Here is a 23,902-nt window from a genome sequence, read left to right as displayed (position 1 = left end):
ATCCCCCAAAATGGTTGAATGGTGTATTATTGTTTATGATAAAGCCGACAGATCAAAGTTCAGACCGGCCCACTTGGCTGGCATCCCTCCTTTAGTCGAACAAGGGAAGCTGGTCTGTGCCGGTGCCATCTACAACGAGCCAAAAGCTCCTGGCGAGGAGCGCACCTTCGCGGGCTCTCACCTGCAAGTGGTTGCAGACACTAAGGAGGAAGCGTTGGAGATTGTCAAAGGTGACATCTTCGCCAAGGAAGGCGTCTGGGATCTAGACAACATCATCATCTACCAGTTCGGATGTGGTGTGCGCAAAGAGAAGAAATTGCTCATCTAGACACGTTACGGATTCTTTAGCGATTATGTAAATGTGCATTTAGAAGAAACTCAATGCCTAGTACTGGACGCTGATCAGATAGTCGGCCAGTTGTTCAACGATCTTCGTTGCTTCGCCCGCCTGAACGCTGGGTGGATAATGACCAATGAGGATTGTTTGCTTGGTTCTCACACAAACCACACCTTCAGCGTCATGTCTACCGTAAATACTTCTATCATCTGCCCTCAACAACATGAACTTCTGTCCCTGGATGTGCAAACCATTGCTTTGCAGCCCCGATGGGTTGTCAAAGCCCTGCGCGATCTCCTGTATCTCCTTAGCTTGCAATGTCAGACCGCCAGAGGAAGCCCAGACAGAATCGCCGGCTCTAGAGTATATCACTGCCCTGTCGACTTTACCGGTTCCCAAAAGATTATCAGTGTAAGCTACAGGCGACGGAAAGACGAGTTAGTAAACATCCTTCGAGGCCCGCTGGCGAGTCAATGCTTTCTCCAGATCACAACATACCTTGCCAAGACATATTAGACGATCCAACCGCTCTTCAATCGACTGAGGATTAGCTGTTTCCCTGCTATATCATCTAGTGATGAGCCTTTAACCTACGTAAGGGGCTTTAAATCAAGCAAACTAGCCCTACTGACCGGGTAACCTCCATCTGTTCGAGAGTTCAAGAACTACAAGAGCCAGAGCCCAGCCCTGGTCGTGTGGCTGGCGTCGGGATCTGCGCCGAGTCACCTCTGGAAGGCGTATATATTACAATTCAGCTTGGTATATAGAGATTTCCGCTTCACTCGTCGTCGTCGTCGTCGATAATGGCAACTTTTCTTCTCTTTGTCGTGAAATCGCTTCCGGACTCCCGGTCCCTGTATTTCTCAGCGCCCTCTCTCTTCAGTTGTCTTAGCCGTTCTGCGTTTGCCTCTTCGGCATCTATTTCTTCGTCGTTGTCATCTAGAACATCATTTTCGTCACTGTAGGGCGCTTCTTCCTCCTCGTCGTCATCTACAAGGAAATCATCCTGCTCGTATTCATTTCTCCTGCTGCTGCCGTAGAATGCGTCCTGTTCGTTCTCTGACGCAACGGGATTCCTCCTGTAGCTGCCCAGCCCGGACGACGGATCCGGGGAGTTTCGGCTCTCGGTTTCTTTCAGCTGTCTTCTTCTTCTCTCCCTGATAACTTGCTGCTGTTTCTTCTCCAGCTCACTCTTCTCAAGCTCTGGGTCTCTGTTCACGATGTAGACTCCCGGACCGGATGCCTGCTTCTGGTCTCTCCGGATGACTGCCTTTGTCAGTTTCTGGTACATCTTGGAGTTTGTCGACGTCGGGATGAACATCAGCGACTTGGTGATTTCTCCGCCCTGGTAGCATTGCATCAGTTCCTGCTGGTCGTGCGAAACCGCGAAAAACGTATTATCTGTGTCGTTCACCAGAATATCCGTGTACTCAGCTCCCAACTTGAGCGAGAAACTCCCGTCCGACCATTGCACAATCTGAGCGTTCGATTCCTTGTAAACCTGCTGGTTCTCATCCCGCGAATACCTCCATCTGATCGTGTTCTCATCGATCAAACGGTCCCCAAGCTGATCCTCTTTTGAAGAAGACTTCAGCCTCTGTTCCACCTTCGACTTGAAGCTGGGCGGATCGAATGGCACAGGATCAATTGTCAAGTACTCTGGAACCTTCGCGTAATAAATCGTCGATTTTCCCTCCTTTTCGTCATCGACAGTCTTGTAAGGAACAATATGTCTCACCAACTCTACATCCTGCTCCTTAAAACGGTGTGCTGCTTCCTCCTCATCGCTTGCGTTATCTGCGTCCTCTCCATAGAACTTCCTTGTGTACATTGCCTGCTCCTCTGCTTCTTCATCGTCCGTCTCCGTTCCACCACGACCTGGTCTTTCGTCGTTCTCCCCCTCGCTCTCACTTTCCTCGGTCTTCTCCTCGCCATCACCACTCTCCTCTGGCCCTGATTCCTGTTCTTCATCACCAAAGAGATCATCCATCTTCCCATCCACGCCTTCCTTCACGGGCTCTTCTACAGCTTCAACTGGGCCGTCTTCGACTCCATCGACACGTTCCTCATTCTCCTCCGCCATAACGACACAATCTAGATCTCTGAACGCCAATCAGACTGCTTTCCTGTCTACTTTCCCCATTAAACTGCCGGTCTTATATGCAATTTTTTAAGCATTAGTGTCTCTGACACCTTAGAGAAGGGTATGCCAGTAGAGGAAAAAGTGCCATTTTTGTGTACACTTCCAAGGGCCGTTTCAGTGGCTTAGTTTATGCTGATTCAGTCTTACTAGCTGGCAGAAATGGAAGGAACTGTGGTTGGAACAAGAGTCGGATGTTGTGGAGGCCACTGATTGGCAATACACTGGTCGTCTTACTGGTGCTGGCTAGTGTGATAATCGAAATGCGGTTGTATAAAAAAGTATTCAGGAAGGCGATGGAGCGTCGAGTGGTTGAACATGTTCAGTCTCAGGAGCAGCGGAACCAGACCAGCTCGGTTATGAGCTCATCAGACGATGATAGTTATCTTTCAGGGCTTTATTACTCCAATTGGTCGCCATACTCGCCACGAATGCATTTCCCCCACGATATAGACTTGTCAAGGGTCTCACACGTCTACTATGCTTTCTTCTTGGTCGACGGTGTCAGTGGTGCAGTTAAGAATGGCGACGTCTGGTCTGACACGGGAATGGATTTATACAAGCCTTTGGCTGTCAAGATGAGTAAATTGGACGGGGATGGGGATGAGACGAGATCTCTGCCCAAGGGCTGTCTGGGCGAGCTGTTCTATCTTCGACACGCAGATCTATTTCCAGATCAAAGGACTAGGAATTTTAAGCTTATAATGTGTGTTGGGGGATGGTCGAACCGAGATGAGTTCCCCAAGATGGTGAGGGACCCCAGGCGAGTTGAAGTTTTCGTGAGTTCATGTATCGATACGATGTTCAAGTACGGGTTTGACGGTATGGAGTTGGACTGGGAGTTTCCTGAAGATGATAACTGTGAACCGCAAGCGTACCTGGAGCTTACGAGAAGACTAAGGGAAAAGATGAACGAGCTTGAAGCGCAGATCTTCGGAGCGGCGGCAGGTCATCCTAAGTTTCATTTGTCTGTAGCCACGCCTGCGTTCTCGGGAAAGCTGAAGATTTTGCCCATCAAAGAGATGGACCAGTACGTTGACATCTGGAATATGATGACATATGATTATTATGGGGAGTGGTCGGAGAAGACAGGCTACCATAGCAACCTCTATGATGGATCGCAGAGCGCTCAGGAGGCCTTCGAGAGAAAGCATATTTACTCATCCGACGATGATGAAGGGCTAAACGGCGATTCTGCAGTGCAATATATGTTGAAAGATGCAGGGATTGATTCGCGCAAGGTGTGCCTAGGAATGGCGGCTTACGGAAGAGGTTTCAAGCATGTAGACGCCAAAAGCTCGAATGGAAGGTTTATCGATAAGAAGTTTCGTGGAGTAGGGGGAGCTTCAGAAGGTGAGAAGGGCATGTGGCTCTATAATCAATTGCCTATCAAGGGATCTCAGGAAGTTTTTGATCCAGAGTATGGATCTGCTTTCTGCTATGATGCTAAGCATAAGACGTTTGTTGGGTACGATAACGTCGACTCGGTTCGTATGAAAGCCCAGTACGTGAAGGACAAGAATTTAGCCGGCGGATTTTGGTGGGAGTCATGCGGCGATGATCATAACAATCCCTCACGCTCTTTGTTGAACGCCTTCACTGACGAAATCCGCTCAGTTCGGAAATCTGACACACTGATGTATCGGCAAAACCAAGTTCTGCGCTTCTACATCGACAAATTTGGTCCTAATGGATACCTATCTCCTTTCGTGCAAAGAATTTTGCAGCGCGAAGAATCGACAGCCTAAACTGATGTAGCTAACACGTTATTTATAACTTCAATTTAATTCTAGTTTACTACTCTTGAAGGTAGCTTTGTTCTTTACTATACAAAAGTCCTTCCAGTTAGTACTATGTACAGTCTTCGTTTTGACGGGCTCATTACAATAGCATGTCCATCCTTGAGAAGACTTCGAATACACCAGCCACCACTTCCAGCTGTAATGCGCAGTTTTTATTCTCATTGATCTCTTCTTTCACTTCTTGGCTCAAGTTGATTGAAAGACCGGATTCCGTTGCCTTATCCAAAGCAAACGGGTACTGTGCATATTGTTCAAGAAGTTCATCAGCTCTTGCAATTGCACGATCTCTCTTCTCGTAATCCAGTGACGTCAGGACGTTTTCGAGTACATTAGCACGGTAGGCACCGCATATTAATGCAATTGTCCTTATGAACTTGAAAGATGTAGTCTCTGGAAAGTAATCATTGTAATTCAGCTCCATATTCCTTGAAACTAGCACGGAAAGTACTCTGCGCTTGAGGGCTTCCTTGCAACTAGTGTCTGTAACTGGATGAGTCGCCATGTCAAAGAGAAAGAAGTTCTTCATCTCTGTCCTCAAAACACCCTTGTCGACAAGCCCTTTGGCTAATCTTTCCCTGACCTGCTTCAGCTGATAGTTGATCTTCAGCAGATTCCACGTCTCGCCACTGAGGAGATCGATCCAGTTCGCGATAGTCAAGGGGTCGTCATACTTCATCAATTGTAAAGCTTCATCCAGCAAAACTTCACCAGTTTTACTCGCATCCACAACCTCAATCAACCTCTCCGACACATCAAATCTTTTCCTAGCAGAATCATCTATAATGCGAATCTTGCCTCTCAGGGCAAGCTCGATTAGAATACATCCACGTAAGGCGTACGAAATATTGTCGTTCCAAAACGACAAATAACCTTCCTTATCTCTCAATCCAAGCAACAAAACTTCTTCCATAAGAGTCAATTTCGGGATCTTCACGTTATCAGTTATCTTAGCTTCTTCTGGATCATAAGCGACCTTCTTCGATGTCGTTGATTCGATGAATTCACTCGCCTGAGCGGACGAATCGCCTTCAGAATCAGCCCGATTCACCCTACGACGCTGTAAGTTTGACATTGACCAATCCTAAGGAGCAATGGCCTCTCTTGAACAAGATATCACGACGCTATGCTTCATTCTTAGACAGACCTAGATGTCTATGTCAAAATAGCCAAGGCTATTTACCTTGACTGAAATCGTTTGGCATGATCATCAGCAAGCATCAGTTAATGGGCCATTATATAGCTTCAAGATCTGTTATGTACGGTCGACTATTCTCTTTAGCGGCTCTATATCCTGCTCATGACCTTTCTGGATGTACACGAGGAAGTATGGCGTTGCAGTGTTGCCCTCGGTGAAGTTGAGCACTTCGCTCTCGGGAACTTCAGTGATGGTCTCGTCGTTGTATTTTCTCCAAATGCCGTTCTTGAATCTATCCTTGATGTATACCCAGTAGTGGCCATAGCTTGCTTCCCCTCTGTGAATGAATACGGCAAAAAGCGAGTAGCCTATCGTTTGGAATTCGTCAAATTGCTTGCTTATTTTATTCTCCAGGTCCGAGATTTGATGATACAGCGAGGTCAGCTCGTTGTCAATATCTGTGGTAGCTTGGGTGAGTTGTCGAATGATGGCTGATTTTTTCTCGTCCGAACAGGAGGCCTCTGGCGTTTGCAAAGCATCAGATTTCAAGTAATTAATGGTCTCAATGAAAGCAGCTTTTCTCGAAAGTCCGAGGTCATTGACGCTGAGCAGCTCTCTTTGTCTTCTTTTGAGTGTGGCAAGCTTACTTTTCATAGCTTCAGTTTCCTTCTTTATCTTCAGCAAGTTGGGATCTTTTGAATCGCTATACCTGTCCATATAAAGCACTTCATTGAAAGGTAATGGCTCGATGGATTTAAATGGCATGAACCTTTCTCGGTCATAATATACTCGCTGAATGTGTATCTGTAAGATTCTTGGGAATTTAGTGGCGGCCACTGTTCTCTTGACTTCACCGTATTCCGCCATGGTCAGACGCTCATCACTGAAATAGAGGTCTAGTGCATCGTATATGTCCTTTGGATGATCTCCAATATTCACCAAAAGAGAGGAAAACCTTTCGATCTTCGTGCGCGTTTGGGTTTCATTCGCTAGCGGTATAATAGTCTGCTTGATATCCCCATAGAAGAGCTGCTTGATCAGATCGTTCTGTTCATTATCCTCGTCAAGACTTATTGGATCGGATGCACTTTCCAACTGAAATAGGACGTTGCCAATGCATTCTGTGACATCCTGTTGTCTTCCCATCTCTAGCGCGTTTTCTAATTGATCTGAACTGATCTTAGCCACACGAGTAGATGTGGTCATAATATTTTCTTTCTCCGTATCAGTCATAGAAATGTCTTCGTTAGCATCTTTGTCCTCCTTTCTTAGACTTTGCGACATTGACAGGTCGAGGTCCTTGTCGCCACCTGAATCCAGACTTATAAGTCCATCAGGTGCACGTTCTGGTAAATGTGGTCCATAAATTAATCCTTCATCCACACGGTTTTCTGCAGAGTCTTGGTTATCCATTGAATTAGACGGAAGCTCAAATTCAACCTCAAAACTGCTAGGAGCAAACGCCAAGTAAGCCAGTTCTTTTTTAGGAGTGACACACCTTTCTGTCGAATAAATCATAGAATGAAATAATTCACGAAGCTGGTGTAAAAATTGGACTGACCGTTCAACCTCAGAATCGCTGACCTCTCGTCCACCAATTCTGCGCAAATGGTTTACGGAGTTTTGTTGGTAGTTTTCCATCGTTCCATGGTAGCCGAGCACATAGTCGCGGAGCGGCGCTATAGAGAAGTAATACTGCAGCAGCGAGTTCAGATAACAGGTATTTCCGATGTTATTCAAGCCTGCTGGCCATGTGTCCGCCGGAAGGCAGCTCGCGTCGATTGTACCACTACTTAAGAAGTGCAATATCAACCGGCTGTTCCTTTCAAGACCAATCTTGGCCAGCGCACTCCTGAGCTTTAAGAAGTGATCAGATTCTAGAACGGGCTCTTGATTCCACATGCGTTGAAAAACCTCAAGAATAGTTTCATCCTTAGCATTTTCATTGAGTTGTAGTAGGTTCAAGGCTTCGAAGTACGAGAGATTGGTAGGACCGTAGTATTCCTCAAACTCCGGACATTGTTGCGTGAGAAAGTTGAAAAGACGTAAGCTCCTTTTATCAGTTGCCACAGTATAGAGCGACCGATCGCAATCTATTTTCAGCCCCGGAGAATCATTAACTTTGATGGAGTATGCTGTTTCAATGATGTCGTCATCAACCGATTCATCGACCTCCAGAATCTCGTAACCCCTCAGTTTGTTTGAGTAAGGTTCATAATCTGCAAAGAACTTCAGTTTCGAGGAACTCTTACATTTCGCTAACAGCCGTAAGGCATTCTTGAGATCCGCATGGTAGTTCTCATTTGTATTTCTCGCTATCTCTGACTTGTAAATAGATAGCAGTAAGGCATCATTAATTGCGCTCAAAACCACCTCCTTTGGGTCTATCCCGAAGAGTCTGAGAGACTGATCAAGTGCTTCTTGACCAACGACATCTTGTTTTCCACAGTAAGCAACCAGCTGATATGCCCCTTTGCGATTAGCCACGTAACTTAGAGCGTCAAAGTAAACCCCGGTATTTTCGGGGTCTAGCGCGCATTGAGTCTCATAATTCTTTATTATGTCGCGCTCGACATAATAAAAACAAGTCAACAGATTGATAAAATGATAGTTTGAATCCAGTGGCGATGCAGGCTCAAAAGAAAATGCTGATTTTTGCTCGCCAAGTACTTGGTACCATGCAGTTTTCCCGAAAGCCGTTTGAATCATATTAAAAGACCGAAACACTTTAGAATTTGAAGTTTGTGTATCTTTTTTGTAAAGCTCGATGGCCATTTTACCCAAAAAGATGAGTTCAAGGCACTTCCTAACAAACGACTCCCTCAATCTCCTAACTTGCTCATCCTCAGCATAGTTCGTCAGATCTGGAGGTTCAAATTCTGGATAACTCTCACCTGTGCTCTCATCATTATCGACATGCAGCTTAAATCCGTACTTGGATGTTAGCCAGTCCGGATTAATTCGTGAGTTTAGAACAACATTATCTGAGTTTATCGTTTTCAGCGGTTCATCAGAGTTCCGACGATTGAGAGGCCCTTTGAAGATCTTGTAGAAAGTGTTCATGCAGTCAATTTGGGTTGGGATGTCAGATGGATCAAGCGACTCATATTTACTGCAGGACTCCGCATATCTTCTTTTGATGGCATCTTCAGACCAACATTCTTCCCTTTCCTGAGCGCTAAACTCCGGCCTGAAGATCTCGATGAGCACTAGTTTGTTCGTGTCATTAGTGACATAAATTGCGTAGTCCACCAGTTGAGGATCGCTTACATCGAATGTTAACAAGTCTTGTCTATCAAATGGATGCAGCTCTGCTTCATCTAGAAGATGGTAATGCGTGATGCCAGCACGTTTTCTTGTATTTTCCAACAGGGAGCGTGTTTTAACACTCACTTTCAGGTGATAAATGGGTAATTCGGTAACGGCGGTGCTAGAGATTTTCGAATCCTGCGGAATATTCACCAGCACTCCCATGAATACGTTAACCTTATTATGTGCGGGACAGGATTTGGAGGCATACTCGTATTTCGTTTGCAATGTAACCTGATCCACCAACGTCCCCAGTTGATAAGAATGCAGTTGCGAAATCCTCCTCGAATACAGGAGAACAGGTGCTCTTAGTATACCATTGTGCAAATCGGAATACAATATATCATGATCTTGAGAGTTGATGAAAGCCAAATCATGAACCAGGTCATCAACCAGCCTCTCGGAAGTTTTGAAAGGGAAATGCGTGGATATGTTTGGATAGAGCATTGCATTTCCTAGATCGCTGCCCCTGTCTAATGAATCTGAAGGCTCCTCTTCTTGAGATCTTGGTTCGGCCACCGGTTCGACAGAGTCCTGCTTATCCATATCTAGTCCCATCACATCCATACTCCCCAGTTCATCATATCTCTTACCGTCACTTTCATCGTGTTGCAACATGGTCAGAACTTCTGCCACTTAGCACCTCTAGTGGAAGCCAGATGGAACGAAAACTCACCTAACCCAGGCCAACCAGTTGAAATGGCACAGATAGCACAGATCCGCTACGAATAAACGTTACAGTATCTAATACACCATATGAGTAGTCTCCCTCATTACTTATGAAGGTAGGTTCTAAGCCTAACAAGCCTTTCGTTATACATGACACGTAACCACATAATACGCTAAGGCCTCTCAAGTCAACTCTTAATGGCTCTCACTGCTTGCGAGTGTCCCTGGTCCAGTTTACCTAACTGACATAGCTCTAAACTGCTTTGTAGACCTCGCACGACTTCAGGGAGCCTTCAAGTGTCTAGTAAGCGCAAAAGCCTCGCTCACAATTGTTCATGAACGTCCGCTGGGCAAGTGATAAGCTGGCAGAGGAAACTATCCTTCAAGATGCCGCTTGCTTACGATGCGCTCGCTTAGTTTCTTCGGTTACTTGACTGATTGTAGTTACAAGGATCTCAGCCTTGCGACGTAATGCAACTTATAAGTTCAAAAAGACTCCGTTACTACAACAACTAGTGTCCCAAGGTTCTCAAAGGAAGACAGCAGGGTTCGGGTGTAGAATGGGAGCTAAAGCGTCGAAACTGTCGAAGGATGATCTCACAAGTTTGAGGCAATCGACCTACTTTGACCGTCGAGAAATTCAGCAGTGGCATAAGGGCTTTCTCAGGGATTGCCCGAGTGGACAGCTTACGAGAGAGGATTTCGTCAAGATATATAAGCAGTTCTTCCCGTTTGGAGCGCCAGAGGAGTTTGCCAACCACGTATTCAGCGTCTTTGACAAGGATAACAACGGTTTTGTTGACTTCAAAGAGTTCATCACCGTTTTGAGCACGGCGTCGAGAGGAACTCTAGAGGAGAAACTAGTGTGGACGTTTCAACTGTACGATTTGAACCATGACGGGTACATAACCTTCGATGAGATGCTGACGATAGTTACGAGCATATTCAAGATGATGGGATCGATGGTGAAGCTAAGCGACGATGAAGCTACACCTGAGTTGAGGGTGAAGAAGATATTCAGCACAATGGACAAGAATGAAGACGGCTATATTACCCTGGAGGACTTCAGGGAGGGCTCGAGGGTAGATCCCTCGATAATCAATTCGCTGAATCTATACGATGGACTAATCTGAAAGCCATAAAAAGCCATCTATGAAACGCCAGCTCGTCCTAGTTGAATGCATATGCGAGCGATACCCGGCTGAGCGCCGGACACATACAGTAGTGATAATCAAATTCTTTCGGCAGTCCAGATAGCAACTCTACATATCCCTTTTATACCTTCTGTGAGTAGCATATATGGAACAGCTTTCTTCGAGTCATGTTGGATCGCCGTATCCAAGTGCTCCAGCTCATCATCTCTAAACTGCCTAATGGTGTTTGTTAGGTCTTTCAACTCCTTAGGCGTTCCCGAAGTCTTATCAGACTTGTTCAGTTCGAACTGATTAGTCAGGCAGCGCAGCTGCTCATTGTAATGACCACCAATGACTGTCTCGACTGCCTCTGTACATGCCATGGCTGCTTGGGGGGATATCATCGCAGTGCCTGCACCCATGAAGAACGCCCCCACTTTCCATACAGGAGTGATTAAAGAGGGTCTCACTCTGTTCCTACTCTGTAGTTTATTAAACGTTTCATGATGGTGAATCTCTTGATCCCACATGTGTTGCAGCACTGGCTTCAGATGGGGGTACTTGTTTGCCAGAACGAAGTACTGGCCCGCGTAGATATAGTTGGCCCCCAGCTCACCAGCTTGGTCCACCCGGATCGCACGATCTAGATACGCTTCCTGAGCTTCGGAAAGAGGTTCGTACTTGGCCTCCTCCTGCGACCTCTTGCCCACGCTACCTGCAGTCTTCAAGGACGAAAGAACGGAGAATGAACGTCTTGAAGGCAGCTTCTCCATAGAGCACCTCAACATTGTTTATTATCTGAATAACCAATCTATATGCTTGGCGCAGTATCAAATTACAAAGAGCGATCAACCTGCGAAGGAGCCCTTTCACGATAACTTTTTGTTCACACTAAGATGAACGAGAAATATCCGAGCCACCACAGGCAAACAAACGCCGCTAGCTATAGTCGTGATCCAAAAACGATTGCACGTTACTCTGATCATACTTGAAGAGCTTCAAGATTGATTTGCAGATCGCCGCGGGGATCTCTTGTGTGTCTCTTGAGTTTGTCACCGGTTTCATCTCGTTAGCCGGGATCAGAAACCTCTTCAACAACCGATTCTGCACATCACGAACTATTATCCACCTAACCTTGAAGGCTGTCCCATATCTCTTAGTGTCACCCCATATGCTGGTATCTAGACCGGACTCCAGATCAGAGGTCATCTCCGCGACCCCACAGAAACGTCCGGAGCCATTGACCGAGAAGAACAGAAAGATCTTCGCCCCGACTGCCAAGCTCGCGTACGCTTCTGACAATCTTTTGTTACCAAAGTGTGTCGACGACCAGATACCGTTGTAGAATGATTTCTTGACGTGTTCCAGGCACGAAGACTTTATCACAAAGAACCGCGAATGTTCTGGGACGTCGATCCATGGCGGAATAATCGCAGAGCTCTTCTTCCCACACGACTTGCGGCCGTTTTCACCATTTTTCTGCTTCACCGCCATTGACATTCGGTTTATATGGTATGTTACCCCAGTACTCGAAACCAAAGAGTGAAACTCTGGAAGTTCATTAACGAAGTAGCTGCTTCTCGGAATCGCTGTTCTCGTGGTGTAATTACTGTCGCTGCTCGGAAAGAGCTCCCTTGGGCTGCCCAAATCATCAACCGGTATCGTTTTACCAGAATGGATTGACGTGATAAACCCTTCCAGCTCCTTCAGCGAATCCTCGATCGTCCTAGCCGGCACCATCTCATCGTAGCTTCTTCTCCAAGTCCGTTGCATTCCGTTCCAACCTCAACAAGCCCTATACTCACAAGCTCCAAGTGTTCATGAAGCATAACTGTTGTACACTTTCTTAGCCGCCGACGCAAAACGGTCCGCCTATGTGTCATGTCACGTGGTCCTAACTCGATCCATCGAGAGCTCTATATAAGCTGAGAGGTAAGCTTGAACAGGCAGCAAGCACATAAGAGTCGGCGATAGTTGTAGCATGGTCCGCCATTATATACAGGATTATGTGGTCAGAGAGCTGAGGAAGAGCTGTGCGGAGGAGGGAGAACCGAACGAAGCCGAGGAACTGCTGTTAGCGTGCTTATACCAGGAGTTGTTGAGGAAAGTTCTGAAGAAGGCGCAGAGAGAAGCCCAGTTGGACGGTTTGCGCGAGATCAACGAGTCCCACATAGAAAATGCTTTGGAGAGTATGTTGGAAGAGGGTTAGATCACGTGACTGGAGTGTCTTAGCGTATCTATCATCTCTAGGGCGTCTTTGGGTCTGTCTTTGTTCATTACGAATAGTCCTTGGAGCTGAGCTGTGCTGATTTGTACATTTAGGTTCGCAGTGGCTTGCACGAACTTTTTGCATAGCGCTTCTTCGCCTGGGTAGAACTTGATGAACATCTTTTCGACCTGGTAAGGCGTGGCGTTTCCGACGAAGACTTTGTAGTCGATTCTGCCCGGTCTCATGATGGCCGGGTCCAGTTTCTCTGGATGGTTGGTGGTCATGAAGGTTATAGTCTCTTCTGAGGAGGTGACGCCGTCTAGCGCGTTTAGCAGACCGCTGAAGGTCACGCTTGATTTGAAGCCTGTCTCGCCGGACTGCGTTCTGTGATTGAAGGCGGCGTCTATGTCTTCCAGGAGCAGAATGCTTCTCTCTGGCATGTTGTTCATTAAGTGGTTCAATCGATCGTCGGTCAGATTGCCCTCTGACAGGTTGAGAATGCAGATGTTGTAATCTAGCTCACCCGCTAGCGCCTGGATGAAACTTGTCTTGCCGGATCCCGGTGGACCGTACAGTAAGTACCCTCTTCTGTATGGGATGCCTCTGTCTGAATACCATTTTCCGTTCCGCATGAAATCGTGCACGTCCGATAGAATGTCTTCTTTAATGCCTTTGTCTAGGATGACCGAGGGCAACAACCTCTTGGCTTTGGGTTGGCCGAACTTTCTCCATTCAGGGCCAAAGGAAGTGTATATGACCGTCTTACCCTCGGCGCTTTTCAATGCTATATTCTTGGCCTCGTTCAGAATCTCGTCGAAGAGAAACCTGTCTCGGTACAGAGTGGTTAGCGTGACGATCTCGAACGGGGACCCATTCGTCAGATCAATCATCTTCGCAGAACGTTCCCTCGTGATCCTAATAAAGGCGCCTTTGTATCTTATCCAATGGTTGCCGGGACCCGGAACGAGCGCAAACTTGGTCGTCACTGAACCATTATCGTGCTGTACATAGTTAGTCCTAACAGATAAATGTTTCGAGATTCTGTGGGGATGTTTTGACATCCATTGCAGGAACCAGGCATATGATTTATCTTTCGACTGTATTTCCAAATCCACTATCATTTGCCTGTAGATCAGGCTGCTTGCCTTGATGATACCTGATCTGGCAACAGCGAGGCCTGTACCTAGAATCATCAGACCACCACCAGCAGCAAAATAGGGATTGTTCTCCATAGCGTTGGCAATCAAACTGGAAAACCTGCCTCTCAAAGTGTCTGGCTCTGTCCCGCCATTCGGAATGGTGGAGAGTTCGGCAGAGTTTACCGTCGATGAAGGATCAACAGGAGCTGCGGAATCCATTCTTCGCCGCCAGTTTAGATGCTTCTCCTCTCGTAGAGTCTATAAACTTTGTTATGTAGTTTGTCAAGTCATAGTTTTGGCGATGCCTCTTGTCCAGGCTGCTGGATGCGAAAAAAGCGAACAGATTAAAGAACATTAGAGCCATCCTCGAGGACGTTCCTCCATTCGGGCAGCTTGCGTTGCATCTTTTCAGGTGCGTACTCAGGATAGAATTTCCTTATAGTTGCCATTAGTTCATCGAAAAAGATCTTGTATCCACTTCCGGAGTAGTGAAGGCCATCTGATAGCAATTCTTGCCACTTGTCCCCGCCCTCTCGCTGGAATGCGACATTTAAGTCAACCATTGGGACATCTTCTTCATCTGCAACCTTGTGTAACAGCTCTGAGTACAGTTTAAATCTCTCCGGCGTACGAACGTAGCCCTTTTGAACTTCTTCCTGTCTAGACGCCTCGAATCTTTCTTGGTCAATAAGCGCTGGTCCAACCAAGATTGGCTTGATGTCTTTAGCCTTCAATAACAAAATCATCTTCTTGATATTGGAGACAAATTCCTCTTCAGGCACCTTTTGATGTCCTCCAAGACATAGATCGTTCGATCCAAAAGCAATTGTTGAAACAACAATCCCACACTCGCTCTCCAAGATACCAGGCAGCACTTTCAAGCCCCACCTGGAGTTGAATCCAGAGAAACCACGCTGCACAATGTCCATTCTTCTGGTGTAGGCATTGCATAGTGCGGCACCAAGAACAAATTGGTCCGGCTTGCCTTCCTCCATCCAGGAGTTGAAGGCAAACTCCGTTAGAGAGTCCCCAAACAATAGAAACTTATTGTAGTTCATGGTTGGAGGTCTTCTGGAACGCTAACTGTACCAGCTCAATCGATATTGGACTTCCCTGTCCTTTCAGGCCTTTGCAGCTTAACCATCATAGCATCACGTGGATATAATCGCCTTCCACTTCAAAGCTTGAGATCAGCGCCATTCTTATCGTTAAGCCACCACCACGGCCTAATCCTTGGCCACTTCTTGATTAATACCTTGTTTTGCAAGCTCAGGTTTGGTATTGTCTTTTAAGGCCTTTAAGTAGAACCTTTCAGAGCTGGAAAAGCAGGCAGTCAAGAACAGAAAATAGAGTCAGATTGAGTTGTGAGGATGATACTGCGTTTCCTCAGGTATGCATCGACGAATTGTGAACGTAGGCGGATCTCAATTGTGGGCTCAGGACCATCAGGTTTCTACACGGCGTACAGATTGCTGACTAAATGTGAGGTTCCGTTGCATGTCACTATGTGGGAGAAATTGCCCGTGCCATTTGGGCTGAGCCGATACGGCGTCGCTCCAGATCATCCTGAGGTGAAGAACTGTGAGGATACCTTTACGGCGTGTGCCGAGGAGTTCTCCAGGCCGGGACAGAAGCATCTGTTTGAGTTTATTGGAGGTGTGACGGTGGGTGAGCAAGTTACATTATCGGAGCTGATCGACAAGCAGGACGCCGTGGTCCTGAGCTACGGCTGTACTGGAGACAAAAAGCTGGGTATCCCAGGAGAAAACGATACTAAAGGTGTCTTTAGTAGCCGAGAGTTTGTCAATTGGTACAACGGCCATCCGGAATACGCAAATGACCCGAGATTTGTGAATTTTGACTGGTCAAGGGTCAAAAATGTTGGGATAATAGGTAATGGTAACGTTGCCTTGGATTTGACTCGAGCGCTAATCAGTAACCAGATCGGCGAACTCTGGGACGGAACGGATATCTCGCCCATCGCGCTCAAATGTTTGCGCCAGGCCCCGGTCGAGCACATCAGACTCATAGCGAGGCGCGATTTCGACCACTCCAAGTTTACGAACAAGGAATTAAGGGAATTATGGGAACTAGAAAGGTACGGAATTTACGGGAAAATCGACCCGCAATATTTCAGGGAAGATGCCTACGACCTTAGATCCATCAAAGATCGAGCTTTCAGAAGAAGAGTGGAAATGTGTTCTGAGTATCTAAAGCCCTTCGACCAAAGAACCAAGAAAAACTACAAGAAGTTCGCACCCCAACCATCGGCGCAGAGCCCCCCAAAGACATGGGAGTTGGACTATCTCAAGACGCCGGTCAGAATCAACAGCGATGGCTCTGGGTACATAACTTCCTTGACCCTGTGCAGGAACAGCATCACAGAGGATAACAAAATTTGCCAATTGAAAGACCAGCAAGTCACATACAACCTTGACCTGCTCATAACGTCGCTGGGCTACGCTGCTAAACCATTGGCAGAGTTCCAGAAACTCGGCATCCAGTTCGAGAAAGGACGTCTTGCCAATGCCGCCGGCCGTGTGCTAGACTCGCACGGCGCTACTTTTCCAGGCCTGTATGCATCAGGTTGGATAAGAACTGGCAGCGCCGGAGTCATCGCCTCGACAATGATGGGTGCTTTTGAGGTAGCAGATTCCATCCTGCAAGATTTATCCTCCTTACCTGCCAAGCAGACCGGTCGCATCGATTTCTCGCACCTCAGGCATACGACTTGGCCGGATTGGCGATCCATCAATAGAAAAGAGCTACAGCAGGGCGAGCAAGAGGGCAAGACAAGAGTGAAATTTCTCAGCAGCGAGGAGATGTTGAGCTTCCACAAGCAGTCACCCGCTTGATCTCAGCATCACAGCTCGTCCGGCTGTTTCTATGAGTTTTGGACCTAACAGCCAATCATCTCTGCTTGTTTGACCCAATCACTTCACACGAAGCTCTTGCCTGGTCAAGTTCCATCAAACTTTGACCCTGAGATACATCCAAGATGCTAGCTTCTGGAAGACACAATCCATAGTGGAAAGCTGTATCCCAGGGAAGTGTTCCACCAAATCCAAGATGATTGCCAAACGCGCTCTATCCACGTTGATCGCACCAAAGGTCGTTTCCCCAAAGAACCTAGGGGCTGCTCCAAACGCTAAGAGAATCAGCAACGTCGTTCAGTTCTACAAGTCGCTCCCACAGGGTCAAGCAGCTGCCGTTAAGCCCACTGGATTCATTGGCAGATACAAGGCCAAGTACTTCGATGGCGACAACGCGAGTGGTAAGCCATTGTGGCATCTGGCCTTGAGCATCTTGGTAATGGGTTACTCTTTGGAATACTACTTCCATTTGAGACATCACAAGGGTGGTGCCGAGCACTAAGCATTCGTATATATATACATTCTATTACAGATATTACAGATATTCATGAAAGATCAGGTATAGTTTTTCTTCGTGTGTTAAACAGCTAAACCTCGCTAATATACATCACTTGCGTGCCTCTTAAGAACACGTCGCTGTTGTAGGTCTTCAAGAGACCGTTATGTCCACTTTCGTAATGTTCCGTGGCGCTAGAAAGCGCCACATTCATGAACCCATCGATCGACTCCAATCTGCCGTTGTATAGCATCCCGGAGTGTAGTTTAACGTTCACCGGTTTCCCGATGATTTCGGACAAAAACTGAGATGATACGCTCGATGTACCTCTGGAAGACATTATATAGGGAACCACAGCACTCTTCGTCGGCTATTCTACGTGGCTATAGCCTGCTTGACTCACCGTCTAAGGCCCATTTTTTCATTTCCAATTAGTTAGTGAGCTTGAAGACGGGGTTACCCGGACTTCACAAAGATACTTACGAGCCGAAGTTAAGGCTTTTACTACACTCCTTAGTTCATTCATACTGACCACTGCTGTCAGCAAGCATCTTGACGTTAGCTTGAGGCCTAATAAGGGCTTTGATGTTTCAACTTGCTGAAGAATCTCTTTGAGACAAACATTCTCGGTCGTTCATCGTTATTTACGCGTCGACGAGATCTGTATATGTTAAGCGTAGCCAGGTAATCGGAGCAGGAAGATTAGGAGCATCCTATATACCTGGCCGATCGAGACCACGTCTTGACGATATTTGAATCAGTTGAAAGTGATCAGCATTAGGCGCTGTAGCATTTGGCTGGGATGTCTTCCAACGCCGGTATGATGGTGGATGCAGATATTGGCGACGCTGAAGGTGGGAACGTGTGTCCAACATGTGTGAGATGCAAGAAGCTGATTACTTCTGGTCATGCCTATGAGTTGGGTGATGACCGGTGGCACACTCATTGCTTTTCATGCTATCGGTGTGAGAAGGCTTTAAGCTGCCATAGCGATTTCCTTGTACTAGGTACTGGAACACTGATCTGTTTTGATTGTTCTGACTGTTGCAAGAGTTGCGGGAAAAAGATAGATAACCTGGCTATCATACTGTCGTCATCGAATGAAGCATACTGTTCGGAATGCTTCAAGTGCTGTAAATGCGGCGACAACATCAAGGATCTCAGATACGCCAAGACCAAACGCGGACTGTTCTGTATACATTGCCATGAGAAACTGCTAGCGAAAAGAAAATACTACGAGGAGAAAAAACGGAGACTCAAGAAGGATCTACCTGAGGTGCCCGCGGCCGATCATACTATTCCGCTTGTAATCCCGGAAAAGTCCTCACGCAGACCTCTGTCGCCGACCAAGGGACAAGGTCAGTTCTCGCAATCACCTCCAAAGAGCATGATTAAATCGAATAGCGGAAGTGTGATTTCTCAGTACTTGAATGAAAACGACGCCGAGAAGAAAAACGAACAGGAACAAGAGACGAGGCAGTCTAAACATTCCAGAAATGTTTCGATCGATGACATATTAAATTCCACGTTGGAGAACGACGAGCATGATTTGAGAGTTGTTCAGGAACCCAAACTTTTGCTCGACAAAACACCTTTGAGGAATCACAAAGCTACAGATTCAATCAGCAGATCACCAATGTCGCATAGACAAGGTATGGTTCTGGAGTCCGATTCGCCACCGGCAGACTTAGCTGAAACTGTCGAGAACTCTCTCACAGGCCTGCAAGGTCAGATTCAGCTTGGGGGCGGGTCTGTAAAGGATAATATGCAGGCTGCTCCCATCCTTTCTCGATCTGATGAAGCATTCAATGAGGGCCATGCGAACACTCATGGTCTTGCAATAACTTTGCCTTCGCCCGAACTGACGGTGACCGCTTTCAAAAACGAGGAGGATACCTTGACCTTAGGTTTGCAGGAGAACACACCAACAACAAATAGCCTTCCTTCACCTCCCTCATCTCCTTCTCCCATAAAGCTAAACGAAGCAGCATCGTCGGTATCAAAAAATACAGGTCCTCCAGATAACACACTGATTCCGCCTGCAAGCGGCGGCAACGCTGCTCAGGAAACTAACACCACCCATGGTAGAAGTGGTAAAAAGATCGGTAGATCGTTGTCGCGCAAGTCGAAAAACCTCGTTCATAGTCTGAAATCCAAAACCACGGGAATCTTGGATCCCAGATCGGCTTCGCCTTCGAACCCTTCCGGAGATGCTTTATCACCACCTAGCAGCTCTGGGTCAGTAGCGAATACCTCTCCGAAGACGGGATCAGATACGCACTCAGGATGGGGAGTCTCGGCTTTTGAAGACAATGGCATTTCGCCAACCTCGGCAGTATTCTCCAGGCATCGAACTACGCCAAGAGGTAAAAGCGATAGCACGCTACATTCAGAGCAACGCCCAGGCAATAAGATTGGGAAAAGAAGCATCACCGAGGCACTCGATCACAGAAGGGCTCACAGCAATGCGAGTGTCAGCAGCGTCTCGACGAATGTTTCTATGTTCAGAACACCACCTTTGGAAAACTCGTCCGTCTTTGGAAGGGTCAGTAACTCGGGATCAATATCACACCGTAGGACAATTAGCCGGCAAGCAAATAACGAAACTGTAATCGAGGAGCCGGTTGGACTGGATCTTGCAAATGGAGGATTGATGCGAACCGATGCCGAGGATGAATCCACGTTCACAAAAGAACTTGCAGAAACTGAGCTACTCCTGAGGAAACTGAAGTCAGAGGTCAATGAGCTTGAATCGAAAAGGGCACATTTGGTACATGAAATTGACAAGCTCCAATCCTCAAAGGACAAACTCTGCTACGAGGTTGAGCGATTGGTAGGAGAGAAAAGTAAATATGCGTCGATGGAATCGTTGAATCCAACGCAGCGCAGCAATGAAATGTTGAGATCACAAGATGGGTCGTCAGATGCCCCGGCACCGGCAAAGCTCACTGAAACAGCCAGTGTTGCAAGACCAGCTACCAAACCTAGATTTTGGAAGATATTCTCAGGCGCCAGACAGCAGCCATGGCAGGCTCAACCACAGCAACAGCAGGGCACCACCACGGCCAATGGCTTGGCGGCAGACACATCTGTTTCATCTTCCTCTAGCTTTCCAAGCACCGGAAACGCCGCCAGCAGCAGACTGGAGATTTCAGGACCAGTTCTGCAGAATCCGAACGAGTTTAGTGACATGAAACTAGTCCCTATAAGCAACAATTCGCGTTCTGAGGTTAGCATGCAATCGTCACCGTCGCGATTGGAGGGAAGCATATTGTATGGGTCTAGCCTTGTAGCCAGATGCAATTATGAACAGTCAGCTATTCCGATTATAATCAAAACCTGTGTTCAACACATAGAAAACGATGATAGTCTTTTGGCATCAGAAGGAATTTACCGAAAGTCAGGTTCTCAATTACTCATAGAGGAGATTGAGAGGGCATTTACAGACTGTGAAAGAAGCCCAAGTAATGAGCTTTTAAATTTACTGAACGAAGATGTACATGCTGTTGCCAGTGTTCTAAAGCGGTATCTGAGAAAACTACCTAATCCACTGCTGACCTTTCAAATTTATGAGCCCTTGATTAACGTCGTGAGAGAAAATCGGTTGATGATAAATGTTCCCCTCAAAGCTGCAAGTGACGCCGGTTCTAATGACCCTCAATATGTGGCAGCACTAAACATCATCACGAAAATTCTAGATAACCTTCCCAAGGAACATCTGGACGTGCTTCAATACTTGGCCAAGCATGTTGACAAAGTTACCAGCTACAATGAATCGAATTTGATGACCTTGCATAACCTATCTCTTGTGTTTGCCCCGGGATTGATTCGCGACTATTCAGGTGATAAGGACATTCCTGACATGAAGGAGCGGAATTATATAGTGGGCTTCATATTTGGGCATTATAGAGATATATTCCATGTAGCATAGGCGTACTATTGATGTGTAACAGTAACTTCCTCTCATTTCCCGTCTTCATCCTATTTGAACTAATATACTTCACAAATGGTCATCTTCCGTTAGTGTTTGTGCAGCATTCAGTGGATGTCTTTTAATTCGGATCGTGAATAAGATTCCATTCTCTTGCGACCAACTCTCAGCAGATGCTCAATGGTCGTGAAGTCTTTCTTAGGCAGGTCCTTGTATTTCCCAAATTCCTGGCGAGTATACTGCACAAAGTGAGCTTGATTTGCCTTTGGCTTTGTATGTGCAACCCTAAGACATGCTCTGTAAAGATGAAGCACTTCTTTCTGTAGACCACTTAATCTTCTGACCATATTTTGAGTGACCATATAGATTTGATCCCTCATAAAGGTTAAAGTACGTTGCTAATTGCTAAGATGAAATTATCAGTATTAATAAAAAAGTCGATTAAGAGGTTAGGTACGTATCAATACATATGTTAAGAACTGAAGATCAAGGCCACGTTTCAGATTCATCTACTTAGAATCAAGATACTTCTTGTAGCCTTCGCTCTCGAGCTTGGCGGCCTTCTCGAGAACATCTGTTTCCTGTCTCAGCAAGAAATGCTGCATCTTGTGATGCAACGAAGCGTCGAATGCACCAATGAGACGGATAGCCAGCAGCGCTGCGTTCGTGCTATTGTTTATAGCGACGGTTGCCACAGGGACGCCTCTAGGCATTTGAACGATGGAATGAAGAGAGTCGACACCGTCCAAACAAGAGCCTTTCACGGGAACACCGATGACTGGCAATGGAGTCATTGCCGCAACCATGCCGGGCAGATGAGCGGCGCCCCCAGCACCAGCAATTATGGCTTTGATACCACGCTGAGAAGCTTCAATGGCATACTTGCTCATTCTATGAGGAGTTCTGTGAGCCGACACGATGGTTACCTCGAATGGCACTTCGAATTGTTTCAACACATCGCAAGCCGCAGACATAACGGGTAAATCTGAATCTGAGCCCATTATAACACCAACCAGTGGAATCTTCTCAGCTTCGTGGTCTATCTTCGAGGCGGCCGAGATCTTTGGCAAATCTTTAATTTTGCCGACGACATAGGACATTCTTCTTTCACACTCTTCCATAGAAGACGTTACGACGTTGACGTGGCCCATCTTCCTCTTTGGCCTGGACTCTTTCCCGTAGAGATAGACGGACGCACCTGGGGTCTCGAGAGCACGCTTGCAAATCTGCAGTTCTCTATTCTTCTCCTTCTCGTCACCGAGAATGTTGAGCATGATGGCATTGGTGGTAGAGGTTGCCATTGATGAGAAGTTCTTAGGCATTGGTAGATCCAGAACGGCCCTTACATGAGCTTCAAACTGTGAGGTCACGCACGCATCGATCGTGTAATGGCCGGAATTGTGGGGCCTTGGAGCAATCTCGTTGATCAACAATTCGCCGTTCTCCAAGTAAAACATCTCGACCCCAAAGATACCACAACCGGGGAAAGCTCTCACAGCATTTTCAGCAAGCAGCTTCGCTTTCAACTGAATAGAGTCTGGCACCCTTGCCGGGGCGTAGCACACAAAGCAGATGTTATCCTTGTGAACCGTTTCAACGGTCGGATACGAAAACACACGGCCATCAATGGAGCGCACGATCATAACGGCCAGCTCCTTCTTAAAAGGCGCCCATTTTTCCGCGTACAAAGGACGGTCCTTCAAGAACTCCAACGCTTCAGGGATCGTCTTTTCGCTCTTCACAATAAAGTTGCCTCTGCCGTCATACGCCAAAGTCTTGGATTTCAACATGAACGGATATCCAAGCTTCTCACCCACTCCAGCGAGAGTGTTGACGCTTGGCGTGTCAACTGATACACTTTCCGTCACAGCAATCTTATTCTTGATTAGATGCTCTTTTTGCAAATACTTATCCTGGATTAGTTCAATAGTCTCCGGAGATGGGTAGATCTTCAAATCAGGGAATTTCTTCTGCAAACCCTTCAACGTAGCCACGTCCACATGTTCAATTTCCACAGTAAGCACATCACACTTAGCTGCAATCTTCTCAATATCATCCGGGTTCGTAAAGGATCCGTCAACGTGTTCCCCAACACTGTTAATTTGCTTAGCTGGAGACCCTGCTGCATCCAAAACCACCGTTTTCACATTCAATCGGTTGGCAGCCTCTACAATCATACGGCCCAGCTGGCCACCACCCAGAATACCAATAGTCCTTGAGTCCATTATCAATTAAGTATACTCTCGCTACTAACAGACAAAGATATTTACAAAATTTGAGCAATCGTTGATCAATTCTATTTAACCCTTGGCATCTCATCGCTGCTGAAATTTCGTCCCAGCAATTAATATCACCTTTTGCGAAAAATATAGGATATCTTCGCGAGAGAAGTCATTTTACAAGCAAACAATCAGCAAAAGTCTAAAGCTAATCGTTGGGCCAGAGAAGCCTTACGGGCACGAAGTGATTGCGATATGGGAGAAAGTCTCGCGGAGTAAGCTCAGGATGCTATATGACGAAATCACCGTGGACAAGAGTGGCATGAGCTTGAATAGCTGATTAAAGTAGAGGAAATCGGAATGGAGCGAGTTCTAAGGAAGCTCATGACAGTGCAGAAGTTGCAATTGCGTTAAGAGGACTCTAAGTTTTGCAACTTTTAAAAAAAACATGGGTTTCGGCAAGCTGACGGTTAATCGCGGCTGGAGGCGGAGATCGGTTGATCGCGGCAT

General features: G+C 46.7%; 18 protein-coding genes across 18 annotated transcripts; 7 read left to right on the top strand and 11 right to left on the bottom strand.

Moving 5' to 3' along the window:
- Positions 1 to 10: 10 nt before the first annotated feature.
- HG536_0F02770 (YciI family protein) lies at positions 11 to 328 on the top strand (the record flags this gene model as incomplete). The annotated part of the gene is made up of 1 exon (XM_037284730.1): positions 11 to 328. One exon carries the CDS (start codon positions 11 to 13, stop codon positions 326 to 328), a length of 318 nt encoding a protein of 105 aa, XP_037140626.1.
- Positions 329 to 385: 57 nt separating this feature from the next.
- Positions 386 to 848, bottom strand: PFY1 (profilin; the record flags this gene model as incomplete). Its single annotated transcript, XM_037284729.1, has 2 exons — positions 386 to 753; positions 836 to 848. 2 exons carry the CDS (start codon positions 846 to 848, stop codon positions 386 to 388), a joined length of 381 nt encoding a protein of 126 aa, XP_037140625.1.
- Positions 849 to 1,115: 267 nt separating this feature from the next.
- LEO1 (Paf1-complex subunit LEO1) lies at positions 1,116 to 2,420 on the bottom strand (the record flags this gene model as incomplete). The annotated part of the gene is made up of 1 exon (XM_037284728.1): positions 1,116 to 2,420. The coding sequence occupies one exon, from the start codon at positions 2,418 to 2,420 to the stop codon at positions 1,116 to 1,118; it is 1,305 nt and encodes a 434-aa protein (XP_037140624.1).
- A 251-nt stretch (positions 2,421 to 2,671) lies between these two features.
- Positions 2,672 to 4,225, top strand: CTS2 (putative chitinase; the record flags this gene model as incomplete). Its single annotated transcript, XM_037284727.1, has 1 exon — positions 2,672 to 4,225. The coding sequence occupies one exon, from the start codon at positions 2,672 to 2,674 to the stop codon at positions 4,223 to 4,225; it is 1,554 nt and encodes a 517-aa protein (XP_037140623.1).
- A 133-nt stretch (positions 4,226 to 4,358) lies between these two features.
- VPS74 (Vps74p) lies at positions 4,359 to 5,351 on the bottom strand (the record flags this gene model as incomplete). Its single annotated transcript, XM_037284726.1, has 1 exon — positions 4,359 to 5,351. The coding sequence occupies one exon, from the start codon at positions 5,349 to 5,351 to the stop codon at positions 4,359 to 4,361; it is 993 nt and encodes a 330-aa protein (XP_037140622.1).
- Positions 5,352 to 5,531: 180 nt separating this feature from the next.
- Positions 5,532 to 9,341, bottom strand: UBP2 (ubiquitin-specific protease UBP2; the record flags this gene model as incomplete). The annotated part of the gene is made up of 1 exon (XM_037284725.1): positions 5,532 to 9,341. The coding sequence occupies one exon, from the start codon at positions 9,339 to 9,341 to the stop codon at positions 5,532 to 5,534; it is 3,810 nt and encodes a 1,269-aa protein (XP_037140621.1).
- Positions 9,342 to 9,952: 611 nt separating this feature from the next.
- FRQ1 (frequenin) lies at positions 9,953 to 10,525 on the top strand (the record flags this gene model as incomplete). The annotated part of the gene is made up of 1 exon (XM_037284724.1): positions 9,953 to 10,525. The coding sequence occupies one exon, from the start codon at positions 9,953 to 9,955 to the stop codon at positions 10,523 to 10,525; it is 573 nt and encodes a 190-aa protein (XP_037140620.1).
- A 98-nt stretch (positions 10,526 to 10,623) lies between these two features.
- On the bottom strand, positions 10,624 to 11,313 carry CAT5 (putative monooxygenase CAT5; the record flags this gene model as incomplete). Its single annotated transcript, XM_037284723.1, has 1 exon — positions 10,624 to 11,313. The coding sequence occupies one exon, from the start codon at positions 11,311 to 11,313 to the stop codon at positions 10,624 to 10,626; it is 690 nt and encodes a 229-aa protein (XP_037140619.1).
- A 151-nt stretch (positions 11,314 to 11,464) lies between these two features.
- On the bottom strand, positions 11,465 to 12,298 carry PHO92 (mRNA-binding phosphate metabolism regulator; the record flags this gene model as incomplete). The annotated part of the gene is made up of 1 exon (XM_037284722.1): positions 11,465 to 12,298. The coding sequence occupies one exon, from the start codon at positions 12,296 to 12,298 to the stop codon at positions 11,465 to 11,467; it is 834 nt and encodes a 277-aa protein (XP_037140618.1).
- A 208-nt stretch (positions 12,299 to 12,506) lies between these two features.
- WIP1 (Wip1p) lies at positions 12,507 to 12,734 on the top strand (the record flags this gene model as incomplete). Its single annotated transcript, XM_037284721.1, has 1 exon — positions 12,507 to 12,734. The coding sequence occupies one exon, from the start codon at positions 12,507 to 12,509 to the stop codon at positions 12,732 to 12,734; it is 228 nt and encodes a 75-aa protein (XP_037140617.1).
- BCS1 (bifunctional AAA family ATPase chaperone/translocase BCS1) lies at positions 12,731 to 14,092 on the bottom strand (the record flags this gene model as incomplete). Its single annotated transcript, XM_037284720.1, has 1 exon — positions 12,731 to 14,092. One exon carries the CDS (start codon positions 14,090 to 14,092, stop codon positions 12,731 to 12,733), a length of 1,362 nt encoding a protein of 453 aa, XP_037140616.1.
- A 125-nt stretch (positions 14,093 to 14,217) lies between these two features.
- Positions 14,218 to 14,931, bottom strand: IAH1 (isoamyl acetate-hydrolyzing esterase; the record flags this gene model as incomplete). The annotated part of the gene is made up of 1 exon (XM_037284719.1): positions 14,218 to 14,931. One exon carries the CDS (start codon positions 14,929 to 14,931, stop codon positions 14,218 to 14,220), a length of 714 nt encoding a protein of 237 aa, XP_037140615.1.
- A 312-nt stretch (positions 14,932 to 15,243) lies between these two features.
- Positions 15,244 to 16,728, top strand: ARH1 (NADPH-adrenodoxin reductase; the record flags this gene model as incomplete). Its single annotated transcript, XM_037284718.1, has 1 exon — positions 15,244 to 16,728. One exon carries the CDS (start codon positions 15,244 to 15,246, stop codon positions 16,726 to 16,728), a length of 1,485 nt encoding a protein of 494 aa, XP_037140614.1.
- A 214-nt stretch (positions 16,729 to 16,942) lies between these two features.
- ATP17 (F1F0 ATP synthase subunit f) lies at positions 16,943 to 17,248 on the top strand (the record flags this gene model as incomplete). Its single annotated transcript, XM_037284717.1, has 1 exon — positions 16,943 to 17,248. The coding sequence occupies one exon, from the start codon at positions 16,943 to 16,945 to the stop codon at positions 17,246 to 17,248; it is 306 nt and encodes a 101-aa protein (XP_037140613.1).
- Positions 17,249 to 17,333: 85 nt separating this feature from the next.
- On the bottom strand, positions 17,334 to 17,582 carry LSM6 (U4/U6-U5 snRNP complex subunit LSM6; the record flags this gene model as incomplete). Its single annotated transcript, XM_037284716.1, has 1 exon — positions 17,334 to 17,582. One exon carries the CDS (start codon positions 17,580 to 17,582, stop codon positions 17,334 to 17,336), a length of 249 nt encoding a protein of 82 aa, XP_037140612.1.
- Positions 17,583 to 18,044: 462 nt separating this feature from the next.
- Positions 18,045 to 21,173, top strand: RGA2 (GTPase-activating protein RGA2; the record flags this gene model as incomplete). Its single annotated transcript, XM_037284715.1, has 1 exon — positions 18,045 to 21,173. The coding sequence occupies one exon, from the start codon at positions 18,045 to 18,047 to the stop codon at positions 21,171 to 21,173; it is 3,129 nt and encodes a 1,042-aa protein (XP_037140611.1).
- Positions 21,174 to 21,280: 107 nt separating this feature from the next.
- Positions 21,281 to 21,553, bottom strand: SDH6 (Sdh6p; the record flags this gene model as incomplete). Its single annotated transcript, XM_037284714.1, has 1 exon — positions 21,281 to 21,553. The coding sequence occupies one exon, from the start codon at positions 21,551 to 21,553 to the stop codon at positions 21,281 to 21,283; it is 273 nt and encodes a 90-aa protein (XP_037140610.1).
- Positions 21,554 to 21,682: 129 nt separating this feature from the next.
- ADE2 (phosphoribosylaminoimidazole carboxylase ADE2) lies at positions 21,683 to 23,398 on the bottom strand (the record flags this gene model as incomplete). The annotated part of the gene is made up of 1 exon (XM_037284713.1): positions 21,683 to 23,398. The coding sequence occupies one exon, from the start codon at positions 23,396 to 23,398 to the stop codon at positions 21,683 to 21,685; it is 1,716 nt and encodes a 571-aa protein (XP_037140609.1).
- Positions 23,399 to 23,902: the final 504 nt, after the last annotated feature.

Source organism: Torulaspora globosa, chromosome 6, assembly GCF_014133895.1.
Source record: "Torulaspora globosa chromosome 6, complete sequence".
NCBI classification, from domain to species: Eukaryota; Fungi; Ascomycota; class Saccharomycetes; order Saccharomycetales; family Saccharomycetaceae; genus Torulaspora; species Torulaspora globosa.
Note: the sequence above shows the minus strand (reverse complement) of the source record. Positions and strands in the feature narration are given on the sequence as shown.